Source organism: Gossypium arboreum, chromosome 12 (genome assembly GCF_025698485.1).
Source record: "Gossypium arboreum isolate Shixiya-1 chromosome 12, ASM2569848v2, whole genome shotgun sequence".
Classification (NCBI taxonomy): domain Eukaryota; kingdom Viridiplantae; phylum Streptophyta; class Magnoliopsida; order Malvales; family Malvaceae; genus Gossypium; species Gossypium arboreum.
The window spans coordinates 113,178,069-113,204,253 of NC_069081.1; the positions used below are offsets into that span (position 1 = coordinate 113,178,069).

Sequence of the window (26,185 nt, forward strand, 5' to 3'; positions counted from 1 at the left end):
AAAAGAAAATTAAAAGGATGAAAAATTGAAAGGGATAGAAAAATAAAATGACAGTGCAGTGTTTATTTTCCAACTCGGACAAATTTCAACCTCAACTAAACTGTTCATGGTAATAAAATTATCTATTACTGAGAACCCAGTTATGCCTTATATTTTGAAACTAAAAATTGTAGCTGAAAATTCAAATAAGAAAATCACATGACAAACTTGACATTGAACAAATAAAACAACAGTTAAAATTGTACAATACTTCTATCGGGTTGGAGCTTTTAATCAAAGCATGATACAAGGCCTATCTTCTGTTCCTACCTAAACATTTTGCCTTTCTTCGTCTTATGGGAGCCACTCCCTGGACTGAAGCTGTCCAGCTTGCGTTTTACACCTGTTTGTTTGGGCACACTACCATCCTTGTGTACTTTTGCCTTGGCCTTTCTAGCAGCAACAGCTGGTCTTTTGGTCAAGCGTTCTTTTGGCTTATCCGTTATTTGAGCTTTAAATTTCATTTTTACAGGGCCAATAGTTCCCCTTGAACTAACTTTCTTCTCAAAACCTGATTTGCTAGCACGCAAGCCCTGGTACGACAAAGAAGCTTTTGTATTTGATTTGTTGCCAGTAGTTGAGGGAGTCCTTGAATCAATTGCCAACTTCTTGGCTGGGGTACTATCTGTCCCTGAAGATGATTGGTTCTTTCTCTTAGATGAGGTAGCATCGGATTTGGCATGAGAAAGCCTTAGCTCTCTATCCCTAAGCTTCAGTGTTCGCTTTTTAACAACCACATTTGCCGCTTCCTGCATAAACAATGCTCAACAGTGACTTGTAAGACAAGTATAAGTTACCTGTGCCCTGTCTTGCTAACATAACACCTACAAGTTGCCCAATCTAGAGACCCTCCTCTCCTCTTCCCTCACCAAAGACGGAAAATTTTAGACCAGACTAAACTCTATGAACACAGCTAATCAAACTATTATACTACAGAAACTAGATTGGATTGCAACTGAAGTTATACAGCAATACAGAGTGTGATTCCCTGGTTCACCTCTAAGATGCAATAGATAGCAACAAGCAGGAGTGTAAATGAGCCGAGCCCAAATAGTGTTAATTAATTAATTAACCTAACAACACTACTGCCACTAAGTTTCAAGACTCAAGGAAGTACACAATTTTTGAAACAAGAAATAAAATGTTTCACATTTGAATTGATAAATGAAGGCTTGAAAGTAATTTAAGAATAGAGTAGACATACCCTTGTTTTGAACAAGACATAAGCAATACCCTTGCCAACACCAAATTGAGGATCTCGAATAACCCGAACAGCTTCAATGCTAGACTCCAGATTATTGATACCACAAAAGAGCTGATAAATTTCTTCATCCTGCAATAAGTTTTAACGTTATTTTCAGATCATAGCACCATTGGCAGGAAATATTGATTTCACATAGTAACCAAGTTCCAAATATCAGGCAGAGTGATCACCTTCACATCAAATGGGAGATTACCAACAAAAACAGTCCTCCTGTTATCATAGAGAGGAGCATTCTCTGCTTTCAACTTCTTCCTCGGCGGGCACGCCCTATCAACACGAATGTGATTCCCTGCAATCTATATCCACAAACACAACAATATAATCAATATACAGTATCTTCACCCTATGCATTACAATTGCTCAGCCAGCACTAACAAAAGAAACATACCACAGCCATGTTATTGGCTAAAGATGCCTCAGCAGATTGCTCAGTTTTGAAAACAATGTACGCATGAACGCTGCAAAAAACCAATATTAGTAGTCAACAATATATGGGAGTTGACTTTACAAAAGGAGAGGGGGAGGGAAAGCATTTTGACAGAAAATTGCTTACATCAAAATAAAGAACTACAGATATGATAGAGTGAAACAATCACACGTGTTCAATATAAATATAGTTTTTAACAGGAATTCTGTCCAGAATTTATATTTCATGGGAAAACAATGCAAAAAACATTATATCTCCTTAATTTTCTTTAACATACCTATCAGCATTCTCATTAATTTGCTTTAACATTATAGCTCCTTTTCTCGGCTTCTTAGTCTAAACAGGAAAGAAAACAATTAGAAACATAATTGACAATAAAAAAAAAGACACAAAAGAGCAGGAAGAATTACAGAAAACTTACATCATTTAGAGGAACAGATCGAATTCTAACAGACTCAATCTCTCCAAACTTACTGAACTCCTTTAACAAGACTTTCTTCTTCGCTTTAATAGGCAAATTTCCTACAAAAACAGTCCTCATAAGTTTACTGTCATCATCAAACCCCTCTTTTGGAACCAAAGCAACTACCCCAACGTCCTCTGGCTTCTTCCTCTTCTGCCCCACGACAACCTCCTCCTCTGCATCGGACGCCACCGCCACCGTCCCATATTTGCTGTCCTCGTACTCTTTCTCCACTTCATCTCTCTTCCTTTTCTTGCCTTTTGCATCAAGACCTGAACTTTCAACATTGCTATCTAAAGAACCCAAATTTAGGTTTTCAGGGTTCCTCCCTTTCTTTGACTTCTGAGTCTCTATAGCTTCTTCGCTAGAACCCAAGGTAAGATTTTCAGCTTTCTCTTTCTCCTTCCGCTTCCTATGCTTCAATTCCACCATATCAGAATCCAATGAATAAACCTTTTCAGGGTTTTTGACGGTTTCTTCGGGTTTTCTTTTGAATGGATTGTCATCGGAAAAAAGGGATGAAGCAGCGGCATTTGGCTCAGTAATGTCACCGAAGATGGTTTTGAAGATATCAGGTTGAGATGAAACGGTGTCTGGTCCGGCCATCGTTACCGGTTCTTTAGACTTCTTCTTTCCCATGATTGGGGCGAGCAGATGAAGATTGAGAGAGAAATGAAAACCCTAGAACTAATTTTATGTACGAAAAGACAATAATTTCAGTGTATCTTCTTGGGTCGGGCCGAAAGGAACAAGTTTGCAAGGCCGAGATTCACAGCTCTAAAATTGGCCTACACTACACAACTTGTTTCTTTGTTAAGAAAAAAAAATAAAAAAGCACCGTCCTTGAAATCTCAATAAAAGCCTTTCTATAAATTGATAAAAAAAAGGGAAAATTTTTAAGAAAAATCCCTAGGGAAAATTCTACTGTTTCTCTATTTACATATTACTCTATAAAACAAACCATGTTCATCACAATTAACCAAAATGAAATAAATAATTAAAAATAAACATATTTTTCACAACAAATTATTATCTAAATTATTTAAAATAGACATAAAAGTAAACAACTAAATTTTCCACTAAAAGGGGTAGGAAGGAAGTTGCATTACAACATGCATATACGTCCATATTGCAAGTGGTTAACCAAAAATTAATATTTGCAATTACATTTTAAGAATGAAGTTTGAAAATAAATATAGATGTCTATTATTATTATTATTATTATTATTATTATTATTGAGTGTTTTGTGAGTTTATCTTTTAAGGAGGTTAATTTTTTATTTATATGGTATAGTCTCTAGATGTGACATTTTAGGTAAACTCTATATATGTTATTTTAAAATTAACACGTGTTTCCTAAATGTGGGTATGCTTGCATGGCGATATAAACCTATTTAAGCAAACTATGCAAGCTATCACCACTGAAGTAAAAAGAACCAGATTGATATTAATCGAATAACCAGACAACAAGTCAATAATGACGAACATCATAACAATTCTTATTATTATTAGTATGCCCCAAAGATTTATGCTTTTACTGCACAAGAAAAAATTGATTGAATAGAAGAATAATGTTTAATCTTCAAGATCTATTACATATACTCTCTGCCAAAATACCAAATATAATTCTTAAAAAAGAAATGTAGTTAAATTGGGTTGATTTTTAAATTTTTTGAATTATTCATTATAATTCAGTTCGGTTTTAATTTTTATATTAATTTTTGTTTTAATTCTCTAATTTTATTTTAATAAAATGAGTTTTATTTATAACTTTTAAATATTATTTGATAAAATTTTAATATCTATTTTTTAAATATTTTAAAAAATATATTTTTTAAAATTTTAAATTATTTTTAATATAAAATATTTTTTATATAATAAAATTAAAATTAATTATATATTAAATAAACAGAATTCGATTCAATTTCGAATTATCACCATACACCTCCTAAATACCTCATCCCTACAAAAATTAATTTGACATAATTAAAAAAAAAAAAAGCAGCCAATAAAAGGTAGAAAAAACTACAAGTTTACGCTTGGCCTCTTTACCGGTTTATCTCTTCTTCCAACTTCTCTGCTGATTGCAGAGAGTTTAGCCATAATTTTTTCAGAAAAATAAGTGTTGAAACTCTTTCTTTGCTTTTGTTGATTTCTTCTCTTTGTGGTCTATAAACGAAATCTATCTCGAATTTATTTCCATAGGTGAAAAATTATATATCTACGTTTACATGTTTATTATCCTGATAAATTATATATCCTTTTCCAACATTTCGTGATTTAAAAAAAAATCTCTTATGGTATTTTAATGTTATAGATCGAACAACAAATCTTTCAATGGATTTTTCTTTTATTGTTTCTTCATTTCTGTCTTTGTTTGATCTGTTGTAGTTTATTTCTATCTTGTTGTTGTCTTCATATTTTCTGTTAAATTTTGGTGTCTTTAGATGCGTAATCAAATACACATTTCTCAAATCATTAAAATCTCACAGTGTAACTTCGAAATCATCCAGTTGATGTAATTTTAGCTTCTGGGTACATCTGCATCATGTTTTCTTACTAAAATTAGAGTTTTCTCTTCTTCTTCTTTTTTTTTTCCACAAAAAACTCCTTTTGATAATCTTTTGTGAAAACCAACATGGATTACAGTAGAGAAAATGTAGTTCATGTAATTCCAAATTCGATAGACCCTTCAGTTTGGGCAACAGAAGAAGATTACCGTGCTTGGAACAATGAAGAAACCTTTAACGATGCACCTTCTAATTTCAGCTACGACCAAAGACAACCTCAATCGCGGTCCAATTCAGACATGCCACCAAACAAGAAATCAAGAAATTCCCAGGATTTAAGTTCTAGGTCCAAAGCCATAGGCAAAATGTTTTTCAAGACCAAGCTTTGTGGCAAATTCAGGGCTGGCACTTGCCCATTCATTAAAAACTGTAACTTTGCACATAGCATTGAAGAGCTTCGACGCCCACCTCCTAATTGGCAAGAAATAGTAGCTGCTCATGAAGAAGAGAAAGGGATTTTGGCAGAGCCAAGAGAGGAATTCCACATTCCTTCTTTGGGGTCTAATAGTTTTTCAGGGGAAACACAGAGATCATATAAAGGAAGGCATTGCAAGAAATTTTATACTGAGGAAGGGTGTCCTTATGGTGATAATTGCACATTTTTGCATGACGAGCAGTCAAAGAATCGAGAGAGTGTGGCTATAAGTTTGGGACCTGGAGGGTATGGTGGTGGCGGGGGAGGGGGAGGGGGAGGAGGTGCTGCTAGTGGCGGTTGTGGGAGTGGATCGAACATTAAACCATCTAATTGGAAGACCAGGATTTGTAATAAGTGGGAACTTACTGGGTACTGCCCGTTTGGAAATAAATGTCATTTTGCTCATGGACTTGCTGGTACGGTGTATTGATTGTTTAACCGTTTTACTTTTCCTTTTTATCTCTTTTTTGGTTTAGATAAATGCTCCCATTTACGGAAAATTAGTTGTAAATTTTCAATTCCCTTGAGCATGATGGAATTTTCTGCTGTTGTCTTTAAGTGGCTAGAAATCCAATAAAACAAACGATGATATTATAATTTTCTTCCTTGACAGCAACCATATAGTTTACTAATCATTAATGAGTATCAGGTGAGTTGGATGCAAGTTAATGCTGGACTGTTATCATGGTAGAACGTACTTGTTAAGTGAGATCATGAACTTATTACAGGCATATGCTTGTACTCTTATGTGCTTTAGCGTGCATTTTATTTGATGGAAACAAGCTTTAACTGGGGAGTTGTTTTGGTCTACTTTTGCTATAGGGATGAACATTTCTTGTTTATGCAGAGCTACACAGACATGGAGGTGCTCTTGGGGATACAGAAGCTAAGGATTCTTTTGTTGCCCCTTTCGATTCAAAGCAAGCGGGAGGAGCGCCTTTAAAGACGCCTGCAGATACTATGGCTGCATCAATCCCTTCAGTTCCACTTTCAGATCTTGGAGTTCCTTCACAGCGGACATCTATTGTACTCCAGAAACCAGGACAAACAACTCCCCACAATTGGAAAGGACCAGATAAAATCAGTCGGATATATGGAGACTGGATCGATGATTTTGAATAAACTCTGTTGTTATAGCAAACAAGAGATAAGAGCTGAAATTCCTTGCAAGTGAGAAAGTGAATAATTTAGATATTCCCAGGACAGTTGTGTCATTTACCCTTTAGCTTATGTGATGTGGGAAATTTTTTTCATTGCTCACTTTTAGCTTTCAAATTGAAAAGGCCACCTAATTGACATATTTTTATTATTTAGTTTAATTAATTTTGATTTTAGTATTCTATGGATAATATTTTATAAGGGTATAATGTTGCCTAATTTGTTGGAAAACAAGTTAAATTATGGACTACAATGAAAATTTTGCATCAGTAGAGCACAAAATTCTTAAACATTACGATTATTCTAATAATTGAATTAGGAACTAGATTTACCTTGAAGCACAAGAAATGACTTATATATTTCATTCTAGGGTTTAGTAGCTTTTAAATTATTATTATTATTATTATTATTATTATTATTATTGTTATTTATGGCGTGAAAGTGGGGCAAATATAAAAGACCAGCATTTTTCTTGAAGTGGCGATTTTGAATTTTGGCTGTAGCCGCATAACGACGGTTTTTTTTTTTTTTTTTTTAGCTTTTCTTTGAATTTTCAATAATATTGCTTTTGAGCATAATTTTCCTTTATGCATTCTTTAAAATTATGAGTAATTAAATTTTAATTCTAACTTTAGGCGGATAATTAATTTAGTGTTTGGACTGTGAGACTTTAAAATTATACATTTAATTCTATAGTTTAGGATATAGATTCACTCATTTCATAACGTTGTTTTAGCATCAAAGATGACATATAGTTGTTGAACCGATGTGATTCACAATTATCGTGTTTGGTTCACTGAAGAACAAATTGACATGACCAATTGAGTGAGTGGTTAAATCCGTCAAGGGAGTTAACGATCAAATTTAATCGACCTACGCAGTTAAGACTGTTGATTTGAGTCAAATTCTTCTAGTTCGCAAGGAGGCAAAGGAATCAGATTGTGGAAGCTGATTTCAAGGTTATTCACTTGGTAAGGAATTACCTGTCGATTTATTCCAGCAATTAATTTACAAACAGAAAGATAAGTGGTTTGAACATGTTAGAAGTTGAAGTTGAAGTTGAAGTCAAAATCTTTCCTAAAGCTGAAACTTTTGTTATATTAGTTTACTCAAATTCTTGGTCATAACAAATCGGACCATTGGGTAAATACTCAAAAAACTAGGATTTTTTTCTCTAGAATGTGACACAAGATTTGAATTTGAGTATTAGTGGTAGTCATGGTTTCTCCTATGTGGATAATTTGACAAAGTATTTAGATGTTCCACTACTTCATCAAAGAGTAACAAAAGACACTTTCCAATATATAATGGATAACATGAAGAAAAAAATGGTAGGATGAAAGGCTAAGCTACTCTTGCTAGCAGGTCGAATAACGTTAGCTAAAGCAGTATTAGCAACTATCTTTATTTATGCTATGTAGTTGATGGTAATCCTGAAAGGAGTTTGCGCTAAAATGGAGAGGATCATTCCTAATTTTGTTTGGGGTCATACTGAGAAAAAAGGGATAAGTCTTGTGGAATGGGAAGAAATTTGGAAAGAGACAAAGAACAAAGGCCTCGGTTCAAGAAATGTGGATTTTTGGAGAGATAATTGGGTGAAGGAGTGGGGTCTCTTGTGGATGTTTGCACGTAACCCGAGTTTATACCTGATAATCATGTTTCAGTGTCAAACATGGTATCACTGTGTGGGGATTGGAATTGGGATTTGTTCAAATCTATCTTGTCGAGTCCAGTGGTGTTGAACATTTTAGCTTATAAACCTCCTTCATCACATGACAAGGATGGTTTTTTGGATGGGGTATTTGTCGAAACCAATTTTTTTTTTAAAAAAGGGGATCGACTTGATTTTGAAAATGAAAACAAACGTGGGAGTCGCCACCAATCCTTTTTGATGAGGTGTGATTGGGTTACCTCGTAAAAGTGGTTTTTAATAAATGGTTTTATTTATTTAAACAATGATTTTGGTCCACAAAATTTAGAAAGGCGGGTTCGGGATTCGGTTACACACGAGGAAGAATTAGCACCCTCGTAACGCCCAAATTGGTACCTAGTTGATTAATTAGTGTCTTAGTATCGAAAATTGAAAACTTTGAAAAAAATACAACCCATCGTTAAATTATTGCTTAATTGAATTTTTTTTGAGAAAAAGGTGTGTTTCACGTTAATTGAGGAAAAGAATTATGTCCCATAAGTTAGGACATAATATTTTAAATCCCTGAAACGAGAATAAACACCAAAAATTATTTATTTTTGAAAGATATTTGATTATCTCGGTTTTAGAAAGAAATCATATTCCGTAAGTTAGAATACGATCTTTTCTTAATACCTGAGAATATTTAAAATCCGTGCTTTAAAATATTCGTTTATTTGGATTCATCGAGAAAATCGAAATCCCGTAAGTTAGGGAACGACCTTTCGAATTCAAAAATACGAAAGCTTGCTTATTTTAAGAATATAGTTTTGTACATCGAGTAAAGATTATTGCAGTACAATTTATAGTAAAAATGTAAAAGCAAATCACGGTGTTAATACACATTACAACATAATAATAGATGCGATAATGTGAGCGACAATAATAAAGCGAAAATAAATGACAATAAGGTAAATGAATAAATGAAAAGCAAGCTAATAGTAAAATAAATAAATAAATAATGAAAGAAAATAAAAATATTAAATCAAACAAAATAAAAATGATAATAATAATAATAATAATAACAAGAATTATAATTAAAATAATAATAATATAAATTTTGAAAAATATATACATAAGTAAATAAATAAATAATGAAATAACAATAATAAAAAATAAACAAACCAAAAATAAAAAAGGACGACAAGTCGAGAAATAAATAAAACAAAAAGCTTAGTTAAAAATTGAAAGTAAAATAAAACAAATAATAATAATAAAATAAAGAATAATAACATATTAATAATAGTAATAATAATAAGCATGATAATAAGAATAATGATAATAGTAATAAATAATAATAAATAGTAATAATAATAATAATAATAGTAATATTAATTAATTTAATAATAATGTAGCTAAAATAACCAAAAAGGACTAAAATTGGACTTAAAACAGAAACTTGGGGCAAATCTGGAATAAAATAAGGCAAAGGACCAAATTGAAACGTGCAAATAACAATGAGGGGTCAAAAGGTAATTTTTCCTTCCCCTCCAAAACGCATAGTATCAAGAGGGACCAATTTGAAATCAAAACAATTTGCAACTTAAAAATTAGAAATAATAAAAGATTTAATTGCAAAACTATAAAAAAGCGGAAGGGCTAAAAGCGCAATTAGCCCTTTCGTTAAAAACACGCGGATCCTAGGCCAGGAGTGGGTCGAATCTCGGGTTAGAGGATTAAACGGCGTCGTTTTGACGCCTGAAGCTTAGGCCCAAAACGGCGTCGTTTTGCATCATTATTTAAACAATTTTTTTTTAAATCTTTATTTTTCTCTTTTCTTCAAAAAAAAAAAACAGAAACTTTCTTTTAGATTCTCTCCTCCCTCTTTTCGCCTGCGAGCTCCGAGAAGAATTTCGGCACCTATAGTCGCCGTCTGCTGCCGTCGACCACCGCGCACGACGGTCGGAGTTCAAAAGGTAATAATTTTTTTCTTTTTTTTTTATACTTTTAATATATTTATATATAAACTGTTTTTAAAGGAAAATAAAGAAAATATAGGTATATATATATTTTGAAGGAGGAAAATAAAGAGAAATAAAAAAAGAAAACAAGAAAAAAAAAGATCTTAGCACATTTGAACTTTGTTCTGCTTGAATCTGTTCTTGTTTTTTTATTCAAAAAAAAATCTCCCTTTTACATTGATTTTACTTGGCTTATATAGCCATTTACAATATATTTCTTTATTATTGTTGTCACTTCTGTCTTTATTTCTTGCAGGTGGCGGTGCAAGTGGCAAGGGTGGAGTAGGTGGTGGTAGAGGCGCTGATGTCGGCGGCGTGGCAGAGGCTAGGGACTAGGGGAGGCACTAGGTTTAGGAGGCTAGGATTTTTCTTTAAAATTTTTAAAGTTTTTGGCATCTTAGGTTTGGGTTAGGGTTTTTTAATTTTGGGTTTCGGTGTATGGTTTAGTTTTGGGTTTGTTAGATTGGGTTTGTTTTGGGTCTGATAGTTTAAGTGTTTAAAGTCTTTTTGGGCTATTTAATTGTTTTGGGGTCTTATTGGGCCCCGGGCTAAATTGGGCTTGAACAGCTACCCCTCTTTGCTCGTTGTAGTGTAATAAGAATAGAGTAAAGACTTTCGAGCAAGACCAATTTTGCCTGGCCTCACGGAGTCTTGACTTCTTTTGGTATTTCTCTTCTTTAAGTAGCCTCATTCCAATCCATTGCGTCTTGTTGCTTTAATCCATTCCACCGCAACTTCAGAGATATAAGACCTGTAGTTTTGATCTACTCTGCTGCAAATTCAGGGAGGAGAGATTTGTGGTTTTAGGTTTAATCTGACCTACTGCAACTTTAAAGAATAAGACCTGTCGCCTTAATCCGCTCCACTGCAACTTTAGAGAGATAGGATTAGCTGTCTTTAGTCTGCTCCACTGCAACTTTAGGGAGATAAGATTTGCAATGATAGGTTTGATCCGACCTACTACAACTTTAGAGGTATAGGACTCGTCGTTTTAATCTGCTCCACTGCAACTTCAGGAAGATAAGACTTGTGATTTCAACCAACTCCACTACAACTTTAAGGAGATAATATTTGTTTTGATCTGCTCTACTGCAATTTCAGAGAGATAAGATCTGTAATTTATAGCTTCAACATATTCCACTACGACTTCAGGGAAATAAGATTCGTTATCTTCAGTCTGCTCCACTGCAACTTCAGGGAGATAAGACTTGTAATTTTAACCTGCTCCATTGCAACTTCAGGAAGATAAGGTTTGTGTTAATCTGCTCTACTGCAACTTCAGAGAGATAAGATCTGTAATTATAGCTTCAATAAGTTCCACTGCAACTTGAGGGAAATAAGATTCGCTATCTTCAGTTTGCTCCACTGCAACTTTAGGGAGATAATATTCGTAATTTCAACCTGCTCCACTGCAACTTCAGGAAGATAAGGTTTGTTTTGATCTTGCTATATCGTCCTCTGAGGGACATGACTTGTAGAATTGATTTCATGGGCCTATGTTTATAACAAATGATTAGGATGTGATGATCAGAATGAATCAAATGCTCCCAACTAGATGTGTATGAATGATATTTGTATGAATGCAGAATGTCATGAAAATGATCATTTCTTAATGTTTGGGTTGTCATTGCTCTTTGGTCATCAAGGTTCTATCACCGACACAATATCTTGTCTTATTGTTCAGCTTATATCTTTGATAGAAAACCCAAAGAAGTAGTCCCAATTTAAACTCTTCTTTCTCAAATGTTTTCAACCCTTAGGTTTGGTTAGTTCTAAACAACAGTCCTGTTTTAGGTTCTTGTACTATTTAGAAGCCTTTAGAGTAATATGCATAACTTCTTTTGTGAAAGTTTTATTAGTCCATTAATCATTATCTCAATGCAAAATGCTTAAAAAAGATCATAATAATTGACAATAAGGAAATTGATTGGGAGCATAGCTCAAAACAAATTAGTTAAGCAAATGCAATAATAAGGAAATTTATTGGGAGCGTATCTTGAAACAAATAAAGTAATCAAAGATAGTAAATTCAATATGGGTAAGATGAAGACTAGGTGCCTCAGATATCGCAGCCTGAGCTATTCTACACGAACTTCTTGAGGACCATTTTGAGCTTGACATGTGTTTAAGATATCTAGAGTACTTTGTCGATACCCCAACATGTAGTATACCTCCTCATTTTTAATTCAGAAATAGCAAGACTACCGCATGCCCCACTTTTTATCAAAATTTGAATTGCCCTTTGCGGGTTTTCGCCTTAGCCTCTCATTTTTCTTTTTCTTTTTCTTTTTTTCTTTTCTCTTCCCTTTTTTTTTGTTTTTTTTGGAAAACTTTTTACTGAATCTAAATTTATGGGATTAGGCAGATTCTTGCCATCCATTTCGTTTAAAATCAACGCTTTTCTAGAGAAGACCTTTTTTACCACATAAGGTCCTTCCTAATTCGACATCCACTTTTTCTAAAGTCCTTTTATATATGAATGATCCTTTTCAAAACTAAGTCCTTCTTATGGAATTCTTTGGGGCAAGCCTTCTTGCCATAAACTCGCATTATTCGTTTTTGATACATTTGACCATGATGGATACTTTTAAACTCTTTTCTTCAATCAGATTCACTTGATCATATTGAAACTGGACCCATTCTGCTTCATCCAATTCTTGACTCAATCGAAGCTTGGAGAGAAGGAACCTCGACTTCAATGGGCAAAACCGCTTCCATTCCGTAAACCAATGAGAAAGATATTGCCCCGGCGAAGGTCTTCGCTGACGTTTGATAAGCATAGAGGGTAAATGGTATCTTTTTATGCCAATATTTATAAGTCTCCGTCATTTTCCTTACGATCTTTTTATATATTTTTTTTTATTTTTTTTCTTTTTTTTGCTGCCTCTGCTGCACCATTCATTTTAGGGTGATATGACGTTTGATCTTAAACAGACTGCAAACTTTTGATATCATGCTATTATGCATTATTAGATATGATCCTTTTTGGCATTCCTTGTTGGTACATGATCTCATTTTTTTTCTTTTTTCTTTTTAGAATTTGATGGCTGTCGACTTTGTGACATTGGCATATGAAGCGACTTTCACCCATTTAGTGAAGTAATCGACAACCACAAAGATGATGATGTTTGCTAGAAACTTTTGACGAGATCGGCTTAATAACATCCATGCCCCACATAGAGAAAGTCTATGAAGAAATGAATGAGGCACATGAATCTTGTCTCCATAAATTTGGCATTTATGGCGTTTCTTGGCATAACTGATGCAATCCCCTTCCATGGTGGATCAACAGTACCCAAATCTCATGATTTGCTTGCCTATTGTAAAACCATTAGCATGTGTTCCTCAGACACCTCTATGGACCTTTTCCAAGATTTTCTTAGTCTCAACAGCGTCTACACGACTTAGTAGCTCAGACATATCTTGATACGATCATGCGAAAACATCTTTGAATTCTTAGAATAACTCAATGAAGTCTCGCTTTGTCTCTGTAGTGATATAGGCTCAGATCTTCACCTTTAGGCTCATAATGTCCACTGACTCTTTGTAAAGTAGTGTAACGACCCCAATTTTAAGGTTATTAGAAAGGTGTATTTTCGGATCACTATTTCTGAAAAATGGATTAGAAAATATTTATTAAAAATATTTATGAAGTTAATCGAGTGGTTAATTAGAGTTTTAATTAAGTGAATTTAGCTTAATTAAGAGTAATTAGGAAAAATGACTAAATTGAATAAAGGATGAAAGTTGAATTGTAGATTAAAAGAAAATAAAAAGGGACCAAATAGGCAATTATGCCTAATGTATGAATTTAGGCGGCAAAAGATGGAAGAGTCTAGGATTTTCTTATATTAATTAATTAATTTATTATTATGGTTATTATTATTTAATTGATATTAAGTTATTATATTATGAAATAAATTGAAATAAAGACAAATGTGTGATGATAAAATTGTACAAGTGTAATATATGTATTTGAACACTTGGAATATAATTGTATATTTACTTAATTTTAGAATAAAAGATATTTATTAATTAAATAATTAAATAATGAGATTTTTGTTTGATAAATAAATTAAATAATGACAATTGTAATGAGTTTATTGGTACAAATGTGAAATATAAGTGTGTACAATTGTAATATTAGTATTTAATATTAAATAAGATATTTATTAATTAAATAATTATATTATGAGATTTTATGTAATAAATATATTAAATTATGACAAATGTATGGTAAAATTTGCGACATGTGTAATAATAAAAAAATGCATACAAGTGTTAAATAAATATTTGTTATTAAATAGATTTTAAAAATAGATATTTTATTTTTATTATTATATTATATATATATATATATATATATATATATAGTAAATAAATAAAGAAAAAGAGAAAGGAAACAAAGAAAAGAAACAAAATAGGCAAACGAAAAGCAGGGGAAGGAAAGAAAGAAAGGAGAAAGAAAAGAAAAAGGGAGAATTAGGGTTTGAAGGTTTGGAAGTTTAATAGGTAAGTTAATTTAGCCATTTTTACTTAATTTTGATGTTTTAAAAGCGTTAGAACAAAGTTTTGATGAAATTAAATTAATATTTTAAAAGTTATTAGAATTCTAAATATTGTTCATGTTGAATAAAAAAATGAATTAGGGGTTAGATTGATAGGAATTCAAGTTAGAAATGAAATAAGGATTGAATTGTAAAGTAATTCATAAGTTTTATGTTGAAGGGACTAAATTGATGAAATTTTCGAAATTAGGAAAATATGCTGAAAATTTAATAGTTAAGTATGAGTTTGGACAAAATTTGAATAGAAATGAAGTACAATTGAGATAGAAAAAGTAAGTGAATTTAGTTAAGATTAAATTGAAATTAAAGTAGAAATTGAATCAAAATTTATTAATTAGATATAAATTAGTAGAGAATTAACGAATATGAATTGTTTTAATTTCCATAGCTAATGTTGTCTTAGGAAATCTCGGCTAAGCAAGGAAAAATGGCAAAGACAACGGGAGTTAGCTCGAGAAAATACGATTTGTATTTCTATAATCCAAACTCAGTCATTATTTGTTATATTTATATCTGAGATGACAATTTTAGTGTTAGAATTATGATATTTTACAATTGAAATGGATTGATTTTGGTATGTGATGAATTAATCAAATTTATATTGATTGAAATCATTTTGATTGAATTTATATTGATTGAAATATATAATATATATATGATTTATGTAAAAATTTGAATATTGAATGAATGTTATATTGAAAAATTATATTGATTGGAATATAAGGAATTGATATGAATATATGAGATTTGTGATAATTGAATATTTGATATTGAAAAGTGAATTGAGTTGTATTGAATTATGAATTAATGTGAATAATTGAAATATATATGTTGAATTGAATGAAAATGTATGAAATTGTGAAAATGTGTGAATATATGTGATTATTAGAATGGTATATTGATGAAAGATTTATTAAATTGAGAAAGTGAATCAAATACCTTATTAACAGTATCGGACCAGATTGGATACAAATGGCATGCCATTGGATTTGTGATGTGATGGGGAGATTTGTAGTTCGGCCAAGAAGATGTTTCTGTTATTATATACTTCGGTTTATCCGAAGAGGCATTTAATGCCTTATTGGTGTGTTTGGGAGGATATGATATGCTGGTGTGTTATGGAGGATTTATAATATTCCGGGTGTGTTTGGGTTGGATATTCTGGTGTGTTTGGGAGGAATCCGCGTATCTATCAGAGTCCGAGTCTTGTTAATAGAGGTAAATAAGTGAAAAGATAAATCGAGTGAATTTGATTGATTGAGCTATTGGAATGAAATGAGAAATTGAATTGAGAATTGAAATTGAGATATGAGATTGAAAACATGAACCAAAAGGTTCATGAAATGAGTGAAGTTCAAATGGATGATGATTGATGTTAGAATGAATTAAAATGGTATATTGTTAAGAAGTAAAGTGTGAATACAAATGAATTGTGAATATATTGTAAAGAATTTATACGGTAAGCAAATGAAAAGAATTGAGTAAATATGTTGTTGTGTTTGTTATATGGCTTGTATAGAATTTTTATGGTAAATAAATGAAACTTATCTATAAAATAAATAAATGAATAGTTATATTTGTTATTGTGATTTTAAGTTTTTGGATTATAGAAATACCACTGAGTATACCATACTCAGCGTACGGTTTGTTTCCGTGCGCAAGTAAAGTAAAGATAGAACGTTGAATCAGCATCCCAGGCCGATCCCGAATTCAATGAGGTAAAGTGTGTTAATTATGGGTAATGGCATGTACCTAGGATGTCTTATGTGTGTGTCATTTTGAACTTGTAAATGTAAGGATGAAATAAATAAATTTAGGTTTGGTTATGGTATAAAATAGGATTTGACTAATTTGGTATGAATTTGAATTTTTGTGAGACAATGTCAGATTGATTTTGGAATTCTCTATTCTGAATTGGGAAAATCATTAAAAATTGTATAAAAATAATTATGAGCTATAATTTATATGCTTAGAATCTTTAATTAGTCTATTTTCAAGAGAAATAAACGGGAACATCATCCGAGTCCTATGCTATGAGATAATTAAATTTTAGTAAAAAAGGGTCGAAGTTGTCAAATAGCAGACCAGGGGTAACTTTGAGGAATAAACTGTACTAATTGGCTATATTAAAAATTCTGAAAATTTTGTGGTAGAAAGTTATATGAGTCTAGTTTTAAGGAAAATTAACGGAACTTAATTTGAAGTTTCGTCGCTCCAGTTATAAATATTTTAGTTACTGCTGCTCAAGAAGACAACTTTGACATAAACATAAGAAAATAATGGAATTGTGTGTAATTATTCTGTAAACTCCGGTAATGCTCCATAACCCTCTTCTGGTGACGGTTTGGGGTTAAGAGGTGTTACAAGTAGGATCCGTTTTTCATCTTTTTCTACCATCATTAACAAATCAGGAGATAAGTTACAATCTCTGTTATCTTCAAAGTCCTGAAATCCCTCTAGACACATACCTCGCTCAAAAGGAGATACTGGTTTAGTAGCAGCTTTGCTCATACCGTTGATATTTGGAGACCTGTTATAGGTACGAAGGAATATTCCAAAGAATAAATAAATTTGAGAATAGTTATTTATGGTATGATAATGAATGAAGAATAAAAGAATATTTGAAAGAGAGTCCAAAAGACAAAAAGAATCTAAAAATAATTATTTGTATAGTATGATTATGAATGAAATGGAAAGAATGAAAGAATGTTTACTCAAAATAATAGCAAAGATTCATTTTATTGAAATAAAGATTTTAAACATAAACCTATTTCAAAAAGGATTCTCATCACTCCTAGGCTTAGAGCAATAAGTGTGTTTTGAACATTACTCTGAGTTAGCTCTAAAAATACAGAGATCTCTCCCACAGTCTAATTATTCAAAACACTTCTAAGTATACCTGATAAATTCTCTTTTCCACATCCTTCTTCCGATACTGTATTCAGAATTCCTAGCATTCTTTCTGGGCCTTTGACTTCTTCAAAGAATTCTAACTCTTTATTATTCGTTAGACTCTGCACCAAAACTTTGAATTCAGTGCACTCCTTGATTTCGTGACCACCTTCAGCGTGGAACTCACAGTAACACTCTATCCCTTTGGGTATCTTCTCTGAATTCTCATATCTATCATTTATTTTAAAACCCATTTCAGTGGGGTTTCTACCTCTTTCTCCCCTCTCAATTATCACGTTTACCCCCTGAGTCTGGATGATTGGGTAACAAATTTCCTACCACATTAAGTCCTGATGGATCGTCAAACTTCACGATGCCCATCTTAATGAACCTTTTGATTAACTTCTTAAATATGGTGCAGTTCTCAATTGAGTGCCCCGTTATTCCTGCATGGTATTCACATTGAGCATTCGTGTCATACCATTTCGAGAAAGGAGGTTGTATGGGTTCCGAGTAGAGATGGGATACTACATGTACATCAAACAGATTTCGATACAGCTCTTTATATGACATTAAGATGGATGTAAACTGGAGTCTTTCTGTGTTTAGCCTCGATTTGGATTCTTGCCTGAAGGGGCCTTGATAGCTAGTAGTTACGGCACTCGGCAGGCTTACAGTGACCGATTTAGAATACCCTTTCCTCATATTATTCACTTTATTTTCATTTCTCTTTGGGGTTGACCTCTTGGCACTTTCTCCCGCGTCTATCTTTCCGCTCCTTTTTGCATTTTCAATCATCTCGCCAAACATTACTATATCTGAGAAGCTCATAGTGGCGCTTCCCAACATATGGGTAATGAACGGAGCCTTTAAGGTATTGATGAATAGAATGGTGGTTTCTTTTTCTAAGAGAGGTGGCTGGACTTGTATGGCAACTTCCCTCCACCTTTGGGCGTATTGCCTGAAACTCTCACTTTGCTTCTTTTCCATATTCTGCAGTGTAATTCTGTCGGATGCCATGTCTGTCACGTGGCCATATTGCTTCATGAAAACCTGTGCCAAGTCCTTCTATGAATGAATTTTGGCACGGCTCAGTTGGTTGTACCATTTGACAGCTGATCCAATCAGAATATCTTGGAAGCAATAAATTAACAGTTGATCGTTATCAACATATCCTGTCATTCTTCGGCAGAACATTGTGATGTGAGCTTCAGGACAACTAGTCTCATTATACTTTTCAAATTCTGGAGTCTTGAATTTCAGTGAGAGTACTAAATCTGGAACCAAACTTAGATCTTTGACGTCAACCCCGCAATGGTAATCAGCATTCTCTATTGCTCTAAGTTTTTCCTCCAACCACCTGTATCGATCTTCGAGTTGTTTTGGCAGTTCAACCCTTACTTTTTCTATTTCTGCCGTTTCGTCTAGATCAGAAACTACATGATTGGTTAGACTGTTCCTCGGATTGAAACCTGAGCCCTTCGGGTAGTTCATCGGTGCCAAGGTACCGGCTTGATGTTGTTGGGGCCTGACAGTAATGGATGCCCCTTGTAAATGGGTGTCTGGTTGGGTCTGAGCGTTTATTGAGGTAAAACTTGGGGGATAGATGAGGTCTTCATTACCATCCTCACCGTTGACTACTGAGCCTTTCCCTTTTTTGAGCCCTCCAGCTAGTAACTGCGTCAATTGGCTCATCATACTTCTTTGGGATTCAAGCATTTGATCCCTCATATCCTGTTGAATTTTGGCTAGTTGTTCTTGCATCTGTACTTGCAGCTGGTCTTGCATATCTCTTTGCAATTGCTCTAATCTTTCTATTCTTTGATCCATTACTTTCGTCTTGCGGCAAGTACTGTAGTGATACTTAGTTGGTGGGTTTTCATTGGTTTCCAGGTTAACTGTCATAATTTTAATTAATCAGGGTCCTTTTATAAATTTTAATTCATATGATGAAATGCAATGCAAATGCATGAAATGAATGCAAAAAAGAGACGTTGATTCTGATTCAATTCTAACAAAACAACTTTACTAGAAAATAAATCTCTTTACATAAAACAGATATATATTCAACCTTGCCCGAATATTCAACTTAAAAACATCGATCCCTTTCTTCTTATCAGGATGTTAAGATCAAATCTCTCGAATTTTCTAATATGCCTTTACTAGCTCCTTTTTGCTTGATCCGGGCTGCGACCCATTATTCATTTATCCTCGTGATACTCGTTATCTTCTTTAAGGAAACTGGAACGTTGACGGATCTCGAACAATCTTTGTCAGCTTGAATCCTCGGGCAATGAAGCAAAGTCGTGTACTCCTTCGTTAGACTATCACCCTTCTATCGCCGTGTTTACTCGAATCATATTCGGACGGCCGAATTATTTTCCACTTTATTAAGAAATCCGTTTTCCATGTCAAGCTCTCTATTTAGCAACTGAACGTGAATCAACACCTCTTTTCTATTATGAAAATGTAATGCAATCATAACCAAAACAAAACAAAACAAAACATATAAGTACAGAAGAAATAAATAACAAATAGAGCACCTATTCGAGAACTACTAGGGTTTGGTACAGTTTTACCTAGGGTGGGCCCTCAAGGCTCGCTATATGGGATTCGGTTCTAGAGTAAAGGTACCTGAACTGACAGATTCCTCGACCCTCACCCATTATAGGATCATACGGACCGAGTTTAGTTCAGGGGGACACATTTCCCTATGGCTGCACGGAGATAAAAATCTCACAAAGACATAGGTAGGAATGTATCCCGAAAGTGATCCACTATCCCATACGGAGGTGAAAACCTCATGAAAGAGTAGTTTTTCACTCCCACTTAAAATGGTAAGATCAACAGCTCATACAATGCAATGTGTAAAAAGATACCGAAATTTAAACCAACATAACAATTATAAACCATAATGATGAAGATCGTAACAAAAATGGATGAAATGCAACGAAAGGATTGTAAATTTAAACCAAGTTTCTAATTTTCGACAAAAAAAGATAAAAGGTAATCAACTCGTGGCTTGACTATCTTATTTTGGATCCCCAATGGAGTCGCCAAGCTGTCGAAACCATTTTTTTTGAAAAAAGGGGATCGACTTGATTTTGAAAACGAAAACAAACGTGGGAGTCGCCACCAATCCTTTTTGATAAGGTGTGATTGGGTCACCTCGTAAAAGTTGTTTTTAATAAATGGTTTTATTTATTTAAACAACGATTTTGGTCCACGAAATTTAGAAAGAAGGGTTCGGGAGTCGGTTACACATGAGGAAGGATTTGCACCCTCGTAACGCCCAAAATTGGTACCTAGTTGATTAATTAGTGTCTTAGTATTGAAAATTGAGAACTTTGAAAAAAAATATGATCCATCGTTAAATTATTGCTTAATTTAATTTTTTTTGAGAAAAAGGTGTGTTTCACGTTAATTAAGGAAAAGAATTATGTCCCGTAAGTTAGGACACAATATTTTAAATTCCCGAAACGAGAATAAACACCAAAAATTATTTATTTTTGAAATATATTTGATTATCTCGATTTTAGAAAGAAATCATATTCCGTAAGTTAGAATACAATCTTTTTCTTAATACCTGAGAATATTTAAAATTCGTGCTTTAAAAACATTCGTTTATTTGGATTCATCGAGAAAATCGAAACCCCATAAGTTTGGGAACGACCTTTCGGATTCAAAAATACGAAAGCTTACTTATTTTAAAAATATAGTTTATACATCGAGTAAAGATTATTGCAGTACGATTTATAGTAAAAATGTGAAAGCAAATCACGGTGTTAATACACATAACAACATAATAATAGATGCGATAATGTAAGCGTCAATAATAAAGCGAAAATAAATGAAAATAAGGTAAATGAATAAATGAAAAGCAAGCTAATAGTAAAATAAATAAATAAATAAATAAATAATAAAACAAAATAAAAATATTAAATAAAACAAAATAACAAATGATAATAATAATAATAACAATAATAACAATAATAATAACAACAAGAATTATAATTAAAATAATAATATAAATTTTGAAAAATATATAAAAATATATACATAAGTAAATAAATAAATAATGAAATAACAATAAAAAAATAAACAAACCAAAAACTAAAAAGGATGATAAGTAGAGAAACAAATAAAACAAAAAGCTTAGTTAAAAAACTGAAAGTAAAATAAAACAAATTATATAATAATAATAATAATAATAATAATAATAATAATAGTAATAATAATAATAATAGTAATATTAATTTATTTAATAATAATGTAGCTAAAATAACAAAAAAGGACTAAAATTGGACTAAAAATAGAAATTTGGGGCAAATCTAGAATAAAATAAGGTGAAGGACTAAATTGAAACGCGCAAATAACAAGGAGGGGTCAAAAGGTAATTTTCCCTTCCCCTCCAAAACGGATAGCATCAAGGGGGACCAATTTGAAATCGAAACAAATTACGGGGTAAAAATTAGAAATAATAAAAGATTTAATTGCAAAGCTATAAAAAAAGCGGAATGGCTAAAAGCGCAATTAGCCCTTTCGTTAAAAACACGCGGATCCTAGGCCAGGAGTGGGTCGGATCTCAGGTCAAAGGATTAGATGGCGTCGTTTTGATGCTTGAAGCTTAGGCCCAAAACGACATCGTTTTGCATCATTATATAAACCAATTTTTTTTTAAAAAAATATTCAATTTTTCTCTTTTCCTCAAAAAAAAAAACAGAAACTTTCTTTTGAATTCTCTCCTCCCTCTTTTCGCCTGCGAGACCCTGGAAGAACTCCGACACCGGTTGCTGCCGTCTGCCGTTGTCACCACCGCACACGGCGGTCGGAGTTTAAAAGGTAATAATTTTTTTCTTTTTTTTATACTTTTAATATATTTATATATAAACTGTTTTTTTAAAGGAAAATAAAGAAAATATAGGTATATATATTTTCGAATGAGGAAAATAAAGAGAAATAAAAAAAAAGAAAACAAGAAAAAAAAAGATGTTAACACCTTTGAACTTTGTTCTGCTTGAATCTGTTCTTGTTTTTTTATTCAGAAAAAAAAAATCTCCTTTTTACATTGATTTTGCTTGGCTTATATAGCCATTTACAATATATTTCTTTATTATTGTTGTCACTTCTGTCTTTATTTCTTGCAGGTGGCGGTGCAAGTGGCGAGGGTGGAGTAGGTGGTGGTAGAGGCGCTGACGTCAGCGGCGTGGCAGAGGCTAGGGACTAGGGGCGGCACTAGGTTTAGGGGGCTAGGGTTTTTTTTTTAAATTTTGAAGTTTTGGGCCTCTTAGGTTTGGGCATGGGTTTTTTAATTTTGGGTTTGGGTGTATGGTTTAGTTTTGGGTTTGTTAGATTAGGTTTGTTTTGGGTCTGATAGTTTAGGTGTTTAAAGTCTTTTTGGGCTGTTTAATTGTTTTGGGATCTTATTGGGCCCCAGGCTAAATTGGGCTCGTACAGTATTGATAACAAGAACAAATTTACGATTCACTCTGCATATGACTTTATTTGTGGACTAGAGATTAATGGTCATGACAAAATTTGACATTTTTCGAGTCCTTAAAAGGTACAAGTTTTTCCCTAACTTGTTTTTTCAAACAAAGTACTTTCTAATTATGCAAGAGCAAGGAGGCACCTTATGTTGGAAATCAACTGATACCATTAATCATGTTCTAAGACATTGTTTCCTAGGTCTAATGGCATGGATGGTGGTGATCAAACAAAAAAAAAAGACAGGAATTTTTTTAATCTCAGTATGGAGGATTGGGTTGAGATTAACTTATCCGACTCCAATTATTTTGCACGTAATTTTGATGATTGGCCGACTCTTTTTGGTGTTATCTGTTGGCAATTATGGATTAGAAGAAACAATGTTATCTTTAATGCAGATTTCATTGAAGGGTTTAATATCTTGGAGAAGAGTAGTAGAATGCGGGATGAGTTTTTTTAGCTCAACCGAGAAACAATGAGTTTTTTCAAGCAAAGAGAAAACAAAACTTGCAGTTTCGTAGGGTGGCATCCACATGAAGAAGGATGGTATAAGGTAAACATTGATGGTGCTATGTGTAAAGTGTCTCGTAATGCTTCAACAGGTGAAGTTATCCGGGATAACCATGGTACGTGGATTTCTGGCTTCTCCAAATATATTGGTTGTTGTTTTGAGCTAAACGCCGAACTCTAGAGAGCTCTAGAGGGTCTTCAACTTGCTTGGAGTTTAGATCTTCAAAGGGTTGCGCTTGTGATGAATAGTATGACTGCAATTCAGTTAATTCAAGATGAATCAATTGAGTTACATCATTCAACAATGTTGTTAGCTATTAAAGAAATGATTCAACGTCCTTAGAGGATTATCGTGACACATGTATTCAGATAGGGTAACCAAGTTGCTGATGGTTTGGCAATAATGGCATTCGCAAAGCCTCTGGGCATGTATGGATCTAAGCAATTCCCGGATGAAATCCTTCAAAAACCACATGACGATTGCTATAGAATGACTTGATCCCATCTAGTCTAATTATGGTTTCATCCTTCTTAATGTACCAAAAAAAAAATTGATCAATCTAATTTTTGAGATGACCCTACTTACTATACTGCAAAATTAATTTAATTTTAATTTAGGCCTAAAAATTTAATTTCGATACATTCGACACCCATTACACATTTTAAAGAATCCCTAGCTATTGACATCTTGGCTGTATAACTTTTATGCATGAATACTCCGTCCCTGGCTGGGAATAAGAAGTTTGTATGACTGCTGTAGATTCCGCCCTTGTTATCAAATATTATTAATGACCCTTTTTAATCTGAAAAAGAACAGAACTTCTACTCTGTTAAAGTTACCATTTTCAAGGAAACCTTTGTTTTAACTACAAGTTCAAATCTTCTTAACCTTCAGATTGACTATATAATCAAGTAATTATTCAACTAAATGGATGGATTAGTATTCAGTGCATGTAAATAAAGTTTCAGATAGGTTGAAGCAAAAGGAACCAAATACTAAATACGGAATGTTGTAGTTTGCCATGTGTGGTTTCAATAATGTCATTGGTTGGCAACAATAGTAAACAGAGCAAAGTCACACAAAGGACTCGCTCAATAGCCATAAATATAATGCTTACCAAGCATCCATCAGCTTTCAAATTACTTAATAGTACATTGACATGCCACCTAATTAACCCCTTTTTTCCCCTTCACAAAAAAAAAAAAAAAAAAAAAAAAAAAAAAAGATCTCATTCTTTTTCTTTTTTCTTCATTTTCATTTCTCATCAATGCAAATTTACGAGGCCGGAATGACTGACATTCTGGTCATTGCTACCTTTACTATTTCAATGTCACCATCATTTTGTTATGCCAGAACACCCTCATCAGACTTTAGCTTGCCAGCACCTGTAACCGTAGCAGTAATTTTCTTCATTTCTTTCTTCTTCGGTTTTTTAACATTATACTTTTGTAGGTGTATCCTAGAAAGTCTTGCATGTCTTTGGAATAATCAGCGTAACCCTTCACCTCCGGTTGATGTAGCTCCGGCAGCAGGTGAAAATATTAGTAATGGCCTTGATCCTGAACTAATACAAGCATTTCCAACATTCTATTATTCCACTGTCAAAGAGTTTCGTCGTGAAAAGTATGGCCTAGAATGTGCTATTTGCTTGGGAGAGTTCAAGGACGAGGATATGCTTCGTCTTTTGACAATTTGTTGCCATGTTTTTCATAAAGAGTGTGTTGATCTTTGGCTTGAATCCCATAAAACTTGTCCAGTTTGTCGAGGAGAGTTAGATGTGCTTAGTAAGAAATCCCCTTTACTTATTCGTAGCAATTCCATGCATGAAATTTCAACAAATGCTGAAAGTTCAGCAAATCAAAGTCCAGTAGAAGATTCCGTTTGCATTGACATTAAAGATGATAACGATGAGAAAGTTGATGGAGAAGATAAAGTACAAGTCACCTCAAGTACAAAAGAACAACAATCTAGGAAAAACGAAAGAATGGAAAAATTTTCTAGGTCTCATTCTACGGGACACTCCATAGGTAAAGCTAAAGAAGAAGATAGATATACCCTCAGATTGCCTGAGCACATTAAAATAAAAATTGTCAGGGGGCATCATGCTGCAAGAAGTTGTACTGTGTTTGGTGAATTTACGAGCCCCTCGAACGACAGAAACAGAGGTTCTGGTGAACCGTCAGAGACTCGCATAGGAGATTGAAATCGATAAACAAAAATTGGATTTTCACGATACCCTTAGAAAATTCTGAATAGAATTTATTGACAACCTTCACCACTCTAATGTTTTAAACTAACAGGACTTAATTCAATATTCCTTGAACCGATAATTTGAGAAAAAGGACGAGGGGATCATTCAATCATAAAACTGCTCATTGGAATCAACCTACAGAATTGAAACTCGGTTCTTCCAGTTATTTTCTGAGCGTTTCAAGAGTTTGATTCTTTATGTTCTAAAATATGAGCAAAGTTCAGCAATGTGTGATACCATTGAACAACAATCCAAAAGGTTCAGCAAGGGACTTTCAATATTACCTTCTGTTGCTGCAACTGAAAGTCGAGACATCTTTGGTGAAATGGATTTCAATATGGCAACTTAATTACATCAAACTTTTCATACTTTTATAGCTCACACGAAACAAAGAGGTAAATTTTCTAGGTCTGCAATGGAGTCAGATTTTACATCAAGTATAAGATTTCCTGTTATATAACTTAACTTGCATATCTACCTAACTGCTGG

General features: G+C 33.2%; 3 protein-coding genes across 3 annotated transcripts; 2 read left to right on the top strand and 1 right to left on the bottom strand.

Annotated features, from left to right (window-relative positions):
- Positions 1-83: 83 nt before the first annotated feature.
- On the bottom strand, positions 84-2,994 carry LOC108479179 (uncharacterized). Its single transcript, XM_017781627.2, has 6 exons — positions 2,152-2,994; positions 2,008-2,066; positions 1,692-1,761; positions 1,474-1,599; positions 1,244-1,372; positions 84-788 (listed from the first exon to the last, which is right to left on the bottom strand). Exons 1-6 carry the CDS (start codon positions 2,830-2,832, stop codon positions 306-308), a joined length of 1,548 nt encoding a protein of 515 aa, XP_017637116.1. The 5' UTR covers positions 2,833-2,994; the 3' UTR covers positions 84-305.
- Positions 2,995-4,213: 1,219 nt separating this feature from the next.
- Positions 4,214-6,515, top strand: LOC108478623 (zinc finger CCCH domain-containing protein 12). Its single transcript, XM_017781094.2, has 2 exons — positions 4,214-5,594; positions 6,026-6,515. Exons 1-2 carry the CDS (start codon positions 4,832-4,834, stop codon positions 6,298-6,300), a joined length of 1,038 nt encoding a protein of 345 aa, XP_017636583.1. The 5' UTR covers positions 4,214-4,831; the 3' UTR covers positions 6,301-6,515.
- Positions 6,516-23,409: 16,894 nt separating this feature from the next.
- Positions 23,410-25,648, top strand: LOC108477719 (RING-H2 finger protein ATL29). Its single transcript, XM_017780226.1, has 3 exons — positions 23,410-23,560; positions 24,257-24,356; positions 24,898-25,648. The coding sequence occupies exons 1-3, from the start codon at positions 23,410-23,412 to the stop codon at positions 25,646-25,648; spliced, it is 1,002 nt and encodes a 333-aa protein (XP_017635715.1).
- Positions 25,649-26,185: the final 537 nt, after the last annotated feature.

Excerpts from the sequence above, each read along its gene's own strand:
- LOC108478623 (XM_017781094.2), top strand. The coding sequence starts at position 4,832 with ATGGATTACAGTAGAGAAAATGTAGTTCATGTAATTCCAAATTCGATA. Across the intron at positions 5,595-6,025 it reads TTTTGCTCATGGACTTGCTG|AGCTACACAGACATGGAGGT; the intron begins GTACGGTGTATT and ends TTGTTTATGCAG.
- LOC108477719 (XM_017780226.1), top strand. The coding sequence starts at position 23,410 with ATGAGTTTTTTCAAGCAAAGAGAAAACAAAACTTGCAGTTTCGTAGGG. Across the intron at positions 23,561-24,256 it reads AGTTATCCGGGATAACCATG|AACAGAACTTCTACTCTGTT; the intron begins GTACGTGGATTT and ends AATCTGAAAAAG. Across the intron at positions 24,357-24,897 it reads CAGATTGACTATATAATCAA|GTGTATCCTAGAAAGTCTTG; the intron begins GTAATTATTCAA and ends ATACTTTTGTAG.
- LOC108479179 (XM_017781627.2), bottom strand. The coding sequence starts at position 2,832 with ATGGGAAAGAAGAAGTCTAAAGAACCGGTAACGATGGCCGGACCAGAC. Across the intron at positions 2,067-2,151 it reads GATCTGTTCCTCTAAATGAT|ACTAAGAAGCCGAGAAAAGG; the intron begins GTAAGTTTTCTG and ends TTTCCTGTTTAG. Across the intron at positions 1,373-1,473 it reads ATCTCCCATTTGATGTGAAG|GATGAAGAAATTTATCAGCT; the intron begins GTGATCACTCTG and ends AACTTATTGCAG.